This window comes from Notolepis coatsorum (genome assembly GCF_963971535.1).
Source record: "Notolepis coatsorum genome assembly, chromosome: 16".
NCBI lineage: Eukaryota > Metazoa > Chordata > Actinopteri > Aulopiformes > Paralepididae > Notolepis > Notolepis coatsorum.
Window position 1 is genome coordinate 13,825,591 of NC_140180.1, and position 10,000 is coordinate 13,835,590.

The 10,000-nt window shown below is 45.3% G+C and overlaps 1 protein-coding gene across 1 annotated transcript in view; it reads right to left on the bottom strand.

Annotated features, from left to right (window-relative positions):
- LOC311242576 (serine/threonine-protein phosphatase 2A 55 kDa regulatory subunit B gamma isoform-like) overlaps positions 1 to 10,000 on the bottom strand; it is a gene marked incomplete at both ends in the record, with an annotated part of 86,971 nt that overhangs the window by 27,202 nt on the left and 49,769 nt on the right. The window contains 3 exon segments of the mRNA XM_084331553.1: positions 302 to 414; positions 9,800 to 9,902; positions 9,904 to 9,966. Of these exon segments, the coding sequence (XP_084187679.1) occupies positions 302 to 414; positions 9,800 to 9,902; positions 9,904 to 9,966 (279 nt within the window).

A 10,000-nucleotide genomic window follows, 5' to 3' on the forward strand; every position in this document is an offset into this window, starting at 1 on the left:
CTCCCGTTAAAAATAAAAGAAACGTATTTCAGGTTCAACTTTAGGTAGAAAAGAGAAGGTTTACGAGCGAGTCGCACATTTTCCCAAGATCTCTTCACAAGCACATTTTTAACTACTGCAAGCGCGGCTGCAATTCTGAACAGCTTGTTTCAATAGGGAGGGTTCTTGTCACCGCTGCGGAAACTGCACTATGTACATATTTCACACTTTCTCAGTGTTGAGACAACGCCTCGTCGTGTAAAGACGATGTAAAACACAGGAAAAAGGCCATTTAATCTCTTTGCATAAGGTGTTTGTTTACCTGTAAGGAGGTGACGGTGGAGATGTCCTTAATCCGCCCTTCCTCATCCTTCAGGTTGTATCCCTCTGGCCGCTTGTCTCTCTCGCTCACCTTCCACAGCTTGATGGTCTTATCTGGGAGACAGACAAGGACAATTAATCAGATGCACTGAAATAGTGGATATAAATCACATGCTTTCAAACTGAAATATAACATGTCGAGATGAAGCTCTGGGGCGGTAATGAAATCCCCTTTTTTTTGTGCAGTCCAGCGTGATCTCACTGATCTTTGTGCCAGTTTTTAACTAAATTGATTGAACAGCTTTGAGGGGGGAAAAAACAACACAATTTTTATCCAAATATCCTAAAATCCAGGTTTCAAAATCCAGATTACCAGGCCTCTATTTTCTTGCCATCTGTTGGTCAAAAGAAGCGTGCCTACGTGTAGCTAGCTGTGTATATAGCCAATGCCAATAATGTACACAAACAGAATTATAATAGTTGAGTATTTATTTCAGTGTGACATGAAATATGAGTAAGAGTATTTATTAGTTTGTCTACAAAAGGTTCAAAAACATCCACAGCAACTGTGATAATTAATTTAAGCAACCGATCGCACTGGTCCCATGAATTTGTTTACATTTGACAACTTGTATTACGTATTATAATACTAACTTGACTCCTTTAAACTAACTTGACTCCTTCTCTTTTCAATGAGGAGAGGGCCATGCCCCCCCAACATACTGATATTTTGGCCACGCCCCTCAACACACTGACAGGTGGGCCACGCCCCCTCAACGTACTGAGAGTTGGGTCACGCCCCTCAACACACTGAGAGTTGGGCCACGCCCCCTCAACACACTGAGAGTTGGGCCACGCCCCCTCAACATACTGAGAGTTGGGCCACGCCCCCTCAACATACTGAGAGTTGGGCCACGCCCCCTCAACACACTGAAACTTGGGCCACGCCCCTCAACATACTGAGAGTTGGGCCACGCCCCCTCAACACACTGATAGTTGGGCCACGCCCCACACTGATAGTTGGGCCACGCCCCCTCAACACACTGAGAGTTGGGCCACGCCCCCTCAACATACTGATAGTTGGGCCACGCCCCCTCAACGCACTGAGATTTGGGCCACGCCCCCTCAACACACTGATAGTTGGGCCACACCCCCTCAACATACTGATAGTTGGGACACGCCCCCTTAACACACTGATAGTTGGACCACGCCCCCTCAACATACTGAGAGTTGGGCCACGCCCCCTCAACGCACTGAGATTTGGGCCACGCCCCCTCAACACACCGATAGTTGGGCCACACCCCCTCAACATACTGATAGTTGGGACACGCCCCCTTAACACACTGATAGTTGGGCCACACCCCCTCAACATACTGATAGTTGGGCCACGCCCCCTCAACATACTGAGAGTTGGGCCACGCCCCCTCAATATACTGAGAGTTGGGCCACGGCCCATCAACACACTGAGAGTTGGGACACGCCCCCTCAACACACTGATAGTTGGGCCACGCCCCCTCAACACACTGAGAGTTGGGCCACGCCCCCTCAACATACTGAGAGTTGGGCCATGCCCCCTCAACATACTGATAGTTGGGCCACGCCCCCTCAACATACTGAGTTGGACCACGCCCCCTCAACATACTGATAGTTGGGCCACGCCCCCTCAACATACTGAGAGTTGGGCCACGCCCCCACAACACACTGAGAGTTGGGCCACGCCCCCTAAACATACTGATAGTTGGGCCACACCCCCTCAACACACTGAGAGTTGGGCCACGCCCCCTCAACATACTGAGAGTTGGACCACGCCCCCTCAACATACTGAGATTTGGGCCACGCCCCCTCAACACACTGATAGTTGGGCCACACCCCCTCAACATACTGATAGTTGGGACACGCCCCCTTAACACACTGATAGTTGGGCCACGCCCCCTCAACACACTGAGAGTTGGGCCACGCCCCTCAACACACTGAGAGTTGGGCCACGCCCCCTCAACACACTGATAGTTGGGCCACGCCCCCTCAACATACTGATAGTTGGGCCACGCCCCCTCAACATACTGATAGGTGGGCCACGCCCCCTCAACATACTGATAGGTGGGCCACACCCCCTCAACATACTGATAGGTGGGCCACGCCCCCTCAACATACTGATAGGTGGGCCACGCCCCCTCAACATACTGATAGTTGGGCCACGCCCCCTCAACATACTGATAGGTGGGCCACACCCCCTCAACATACTGATAGGTGGGCCACGCCCCCTCAACATACTATAGGTGGAGCCACGCCCCCTCAACACATGAATTAACATCATTGTACTGGCTCTTTAATGATTGATTGATTGAAAACTTTATTAACAGATTGCAGAATGGGTACAATACAGTACAGCTCAATACTAACAACTGCTAAGAGGATGAAGACCAGAGAAAGACTTTCGTCTTGTTTACATCAGGGTGGTAAATGGGTGGTAATGGTAAATGATTACATTTGAAAGAAATTACACTGAATAGCATCTGACAGCGTCCATTTCGGCTGCATTGCCAACTGTCTGCCGACGCAGGTCTTGCATTTTTCATAGCCTAAATCATAAATTATACAGTGCTTATTGAAATCAATACCGCGATGCACTCAAGGACGACGTGTAGTTCATCTTCCAATACAGCCGTAAAGCTAAAATGTGCATTGATTACGAGGGGCATCGACTAAAGTGGTAATGTCCCCACGGCAGGCCTTGTGTAACCAAAGGATTGCAGAATGTCCCGCCTGTGACCTCATCGGCCCAAATTACGTCCAATGAAATCCACTTCCTCATCTGGGAGATCTGGATTTACATCGGGGGCTGCGTTCCAATCGGTAGGGATCACCCCCCCCCCTGCTCTCCCTGCACACTGCATTATCTCAAATTCTTGTTTAGAGACATGGGTTCACTCTGCCGCCATCTTGATAAAGTCTAACCGGGCCTGACCTCTTATCTCTTTGAATGGGAAGTCATCCGTATCTAAGAATCTGTCATACGTGTACATATCATCGTTTACTTAAAGTCACGGGTAAATTACTGACAACGGAGGATGGTTCAATTGGCGAATTGCCAGAATGCATGCGCATGCGCCATCCAGTGGTTTCTGACGGTCCTTGGTTACCATGGCAACCACTCACTGCATCACAGCCTAGCAGCTAATTAACGCTATATACTTTAAACTAGGGATATCCGATATTATCGGCCTACCGATATTGGCATTAAAATGTGATATCGGAAATGATCGGTATCGGTTTTCAAAGAAAATAAAAAAATCTATTTAATTTTTTTTTTTTACATTTATCTAACCTTTATTTACCCAGGCAAGCAAGTAAGAACTAATTCTGATTTTATTTATTGTCAAAAGTATGCATAATGTTGTGTTAATTCCACGACAAGAGATATGTAATGTTAATTACCTGCATTTTTTTTTGGGGGGGGGGGGGGGGGGGGGGGGGGGGGAGAAACCCTGCATATATCGGTATCGGTTGATATCGGTATCGGAAATTAAGAGTTGGACAATATCGGTATATCGGTATCGGTAAAAAAGCCAATATCGAACATCCCTACTTTAAACGTCTTTAAAAACTCGCGTTTCACCTGCAAGATGCAGTGGAATATAATGCTACTCACATAAAATCACTAAATCACAAAAAATCAAGCTCAACACAAATGAATGGAAGCGGATACGGACCACTAGCCCGGCTTATCTGATCTGACACGGCAGCACGACGATGTGAAACTCGATGCATAAAACCCCCACCGCTGACAGGGAAGCCTCGACCAGTGCCAGTGACGGATGTAAACAAAACAACAGAAACTGGATCTAAGATCAGGGCAAACACTACAACACACACCTCAACTGTGCTGCTGCTGCTGCTTCCTCTGTTGACTCTTTTACTACCACACTACAGAAGCTTAACCCGTTCACTACCACACTTAACCGTCTGTAGTGAGACAGTGAAAGGGTTAAAGGGGAACTATTTGACTATTTCTTTCACTATTTGGGCACTTTTCACATAATTCCTGTGGGTCTATGGAACACATCTGTAAGTTTTTTTTTTTAATTTTTTTTTCATTGTTTTGTATTTCTAATCAAGTCCTCAAAAACAGCATTTTTCTACCTCAAGATCTTAAGCCGTTTTGAGGCTGGGCTCCAACCACTGTGTGGCCTGGTGCCAACTGCCACATCAACTGCCACATTATTATGCAGCTGAGAAATATCTGACATCACAGATATGCACATTTTCAGATTACTCAGTTCAGTGAGGGTGAATATTGTGAGAGGAGAATTGGAAGAATGCGCCAATATGAGAATTAGAGACATAGATCCTATTAATATAAGTCCACATAGCTAGGACAATGCTAAACACTGAAAAAGGCCATTTATAAGATAGTTCCCCTTTAACATTCTGTAGTGTGGTATAGTGAAAGGGTTCACCATTTGTCGTGTGGCAGTGAAAGGGTTAACCTTCTGTATTGTCGCAGTGAAAGGGTTAACCCTTTGGTAGTGTGGTTCTTTTTTTCTTACGTGTGTGTTGTTATTATTATTTGTTACACGTTGCCTATACCAGGGGTTCCCAAACTTTTCAGGCCGGGGCCCAGAAAATAAGGCGTCAGAGAGCCGCGGCCCAATGCACATTGTCTGGCTTTTTTTTTTTTTTTTTTTGTCAGGCGACCGATTTTTTAAGCCAAATATCACTTCAATCCTATTAAGTTAGTTCAAGTTAGTTATTCATTTATATGTGCTATTTATGAGAGGGCTAACTTGTTGCAAAATAATAATGATAATAATAATAGCCTCATTAAAATACTATTGTTGCTTCGGTTGTTTTCAGCGTTTTATGTGCATAATATGTTATTTAGTTTGAAATGTTCGTTGAAATAAGTAGATTTTTCGTTTTTGTTTATTTATTAAGTTAATATAAAACCATATAGTCACATTTTAGAATACAATAGAATAGAATTTTAGAATACAACTAGAAACACTGTCCTGGCCTGCTTCTAAGTTCAGTGGCCTGACTAAAAAATAAAAAAATAAAAAAATAAAAAAAATAAAAAATAAAAAATAAAAAAAATATTTTTTATTTATTTATTTATTTATTTTTTTAAATCATCTTGCGGCCCACCCGTGGCTGCTCGCGGCCCACCTTTGGGTCGCGACCCCGACTTTGGGAACCACTGGCCTATACTACTATGTGTCTTTACTACTATGCTCTCAAGTTCAACACTGTTTGACGAACAATCTTACTGAGCCTTAGCTGCCAGAGTTGTAACCTTCCTTCCTGCTGACTTGTTGTACAGAACCTGTAAGTCGCTTTGGATAAAAGAGTCAGCTAAATGACTAAATGTAAATGTAAATGCGTAGTAGCATAGTACATAGTAGAGTATAGTAAGACGTTTTTATTTAATGTGATCCTTTTGTTATTATTATTTTTTATTATTTCAGATATTGATTGAAGAAGTGTTTTTAGTCGATGACAGAAAATTACGGATTGACATCTAACAGTCAGCTCAAGTGGACCCCCCCCCCCACACACACCACACCCTCACCCCCATCTCTACAAAGGACATAAATTAGGCGTACTAGGTCTCAGGAAAGGCTACTCTGCTACATTAGTGCACTTCACTCCACAGTGCGGCCATTTGGTCCTTCTCCAGGTCTATATAGATGAAGTGGTGGAGTCATATTTCATGGAGGTAAATAAGTCACTGGGGCGAACATGGGCAAGAGAGAGAGAGAGAGAGAGAGAGAGAGAGAGAGAGAGAGAGAGAGAGAGAGAGAGAGAGAGAGAGAGAGAGAGAAAAAGAGAAAGAGAAAGAGAGAGAGAGATAGACAGAGAGAGAGACACAGAAAGAGAGAGACAGAGAGAGAGAGAGAGACAGAGAGAGAGAGAGACATAGACACACAGAGAGAGAGAGAGAGAGAGAGAGAGAGAGAGAGACAGAAAGAGACAGAGAGAGACAGAGAGACAACCATCAAATGCACACAGCACACACATCCACACGCACACACTCACTTTAAACAAACAACACACTGCAGCACCCACTCTCCACACTTTAGAACACCTAAACACACTTTATATTTATTGGTAAAGGATTTGCACTACAACCTGTTCACCTTACTGTAAACTGTACCTAAATTGTACCTCATCCCATTTCTGCTTCGCACTATATAGTATTGTATATTAGTACATTGCATAGTATATTGTATATTGTATGGTAACTCAGTTACTTCTATTCTGCATCGAACATTATACATATGTATATACTGAACACTGTGACTTCTATTTTTACTTCTATTTTTACATGCTATACTATTTTATTTCATACTTATCTTGTCTAGCACAGTCTCTGGAGCGTAACAGTAAGAAGCATTTTGTATAACAGTATTCTGTACTTCTGTATGACAACTATTAAAGAAACTTGAAACTTGAAACTTGAGAGAGAGAGAGAGAGAGAGAGAGACAGAGAGAGAGAGAGAGAGAGAGAGAGAGAGACAGAGAGACAGACAGACAGACAGACAGGCAGACAGAGAGAGACAGACAGACAGACAGACAGACAGAGAGAGACAGACAGAGAAAGAGAGAGAGAGACAGAGTGAGAGACAGAGAGACAGAGAAAGAAAGAGAGACAAAGAGAGAGAGAGAGAGAGACTGACAGACAGACAGACAGAGAGAGAGAGACAGACAGACAGACAGACAGACAGACAGACAGACAGACAGACAGACAGACAGACAGACAGGACAGACAGACAGACAGACAGACAGACGACAGACAGACAGACAGACAGACAGACAGACAGACAGACAGACAGACAGACAGACAGACAGACAGACAGACGGGACCAGTGTTTCTGCTGGGTCCCACAGGTGGTCATGTGATCGCCAAAACTTCCACACGGTTGTCAAGGAGACTCTATGTTGTTTGTTCATTAGTGTCTAGACCAGTGGCCAGGGGGGGGGGGGGGCAGTGAAAAGAAAAACCAATACATCATTGTGTTTATATTCTTTGCTATTAGTGCTTTTTTGTGTGAAATAATCAATATTTGTGTAAATATGTGTCTAGTATTCGAAAGCCCTCCTCCGATCATTAATCAAATTAAATAGCCTGAAAAGGGGATGTACAAATTATTATTTAGTGTCAGAAGTTCGCTGTTCTGTCAATGCTGATATGATTTGATTAATATATCTGCATTATTCTATCCCACTTTATGCTTTGCTCTTGCTGCTTGTTTCACACAGATCTTATGTCTTATTTCTTACTGATGTAAGGCACTTTGAACTGCAATCCCCTTTATGAAAGGTGCTATACAAATAAAAGTATTATTATTATTATTATTATTATTATTATTATTATTATTATTATTATTATTATTATTATTATTATTATTATTATTATTATTATTATTATTATTATTATTATTATTATTATTATTATTATTATTATTATTATTATTATTATGCTTGTAACAGGCATCTCTCTTTTAGGAATCAAAACAGGCTTTTTTGTTAGCTTGTGGCTCCTTAAAACAGAGGGACACACCTATGTGCGACATCCCTAAGATAGTATAATAATAATAATGCAGGCCCTGTCGCAGAGGTCTTTATTCGGCATGCAACGACACTCAATGTTTTACACACCAGTGGTTAGTTTTTTTTCTTTTTTTTTTTTATTTTTCCCCTCCTTTTTCCGATTTTTCTCCCATCCCACTGTAGTCGTTATGCCATTCCCAACCCCCTTCCTGGTTGTTGCGCACCCCCCCTACTGTTGGTCCGAGAGGCCGGAGGCTGTCACATGCTTTCCTCCGACGCATGTGGCAGCCAGCCGGCAGCCAGCCTGGCCGCTCAGATTCTCACCGGGAGAGTGTAACGTGTGGGAGGCCGCACTACCTCTCTCCAGATCCTACCCTCGCTGAGCAGGCGCCCCGACCGAACTGTAGGGGTCGCTGTCCACAACGCCCAGGACCCACCCGCCAGCTTTCCCCACCCCCTAATACTGCCAATTGTATTAGTGTGAACGGCCAGCCAAGCTGCTACGCCACCTGACCGCCCCAGTGGTTAGTTTTTAACACACACACAGGAACACACACGCATGCATTGTCTTTTAGGATCGCCGATGCGATACTCCTCCGCGCTTAACCCATCCCGTCGTCCTTCCCCCCCAAGGCAGCCGGGAGCAGACAGGGCTGTGGCGTGAGCCACGCCGGGGACCATCCAAGTGCTCCTGCCCGTCTTTGTCACGGACGCGACAGCGTTAGCGATCTGTTGTTGTGCATGTTTTTCCATTGGGTTTCTCTTATCGGGGGGGAAACCCTTGCGAGCACGGGGAGAACATGCAAACTCCACACAGAAAGGCCCGGGAAGGGGAGCTCAGTAGCTCACCACGTACCGCGAGTGCTATTTCAGCGCCGTGGACAACCGTGCTCGTCACGGATCTGGGGCTGAGCGAAGTTCGAATCCCGGACTGCAGCCGTGCCTTTCCCAGAGTGTCTTCCCCCCCATCTGAACCCTTTCAGCCTGCTTCTGTCGGTCGAACTTGACCAAGTATAAATGCGATAAACGTATAAAAGAGCCAGGGAAATGGCCAAAGTTTATAAAAAAAAAAAAAGGCCCGGGAGATACCCACTTGGGTACCTGGCATCACGGAAACCTGGTCCCCAAGCGGGAATCGAACCCTGGACCTTCTTGCTGTGAGGTGACAGTGTTAACCACTACGCCACCGTGCCGCTGAGATAGTCAAGCAGACTATCAGAGCTTTGATGACAAAGAATAATTTTTATTAGGGCGGCTACGTGGCGTAGTGGGCAAGGCGCTCGCCACGAATGACGGAGACGCTGGGCTTGCCTGTTCGAGCCCAGCGCTCCACATTGCTTTCAGTTTTAGCTGGTCGTTCATACTAATACACATTGGCCGTTATTAGGGGGTGGGAAACTGATGGGTGGGGATCGGGCGTTGTGGACAGCGACTCCTACAGGTCGGTTGGTGCGCCTCCGCAGTAGAATCAGAAGTGTCGGGGGCAGCGTGAGCCTCCCACGCGTTACTCCTCGCCACTGAGAGATCGAGCTGCGCAGGTGAAAAGATGCGACTGCTGTTACCTCAAGTACCGAGGGGACTTGTGCTATGTATGACTTAGTCCACATTGCAGACCGGCTTGTGGGAGGCAAGAAACAGCGTTCGTGACAGGGGAGGGTTGAATTGGATGATACGAAATTGGGATGGGAGAAAATATAGAAAATGGGAGAAAAATTTGACAATTTGACAATTTGAGGAGGCTTGAGATTTTAAATATTCATCATTTCACAAGAAAAAAACATCTATATACCAAAGATTATAAATACGATAATATATTTATATCTTTCCACAGCCCGGGAAAAGTCATCTCACGGTCCCCCGAGGGGCCCCCGACCGGCAGGTTGTGAACCGCAGCTCTTCAGGCGGTCTAGACCGGAATAATTCAAAGGGGGAGAATGGAGTCTCTCACCATTGGTGGAGAGGAGGAAGTGGGCGGCGTTCTGCTGGGGCAGCCATCGGATCTTGTTGATCTTCTCCTCGATCTCCAGACTCTTAAGGTAGTCGAACTCCGGGCTCATGGCTCTGGAAGGTGCTGTAGACATTGTACTCTCCCTGGGCGAACGGCTCAGTCTTACACTGGGGAGGGAGGGAGGGAGGGAGGGAGGAGGGA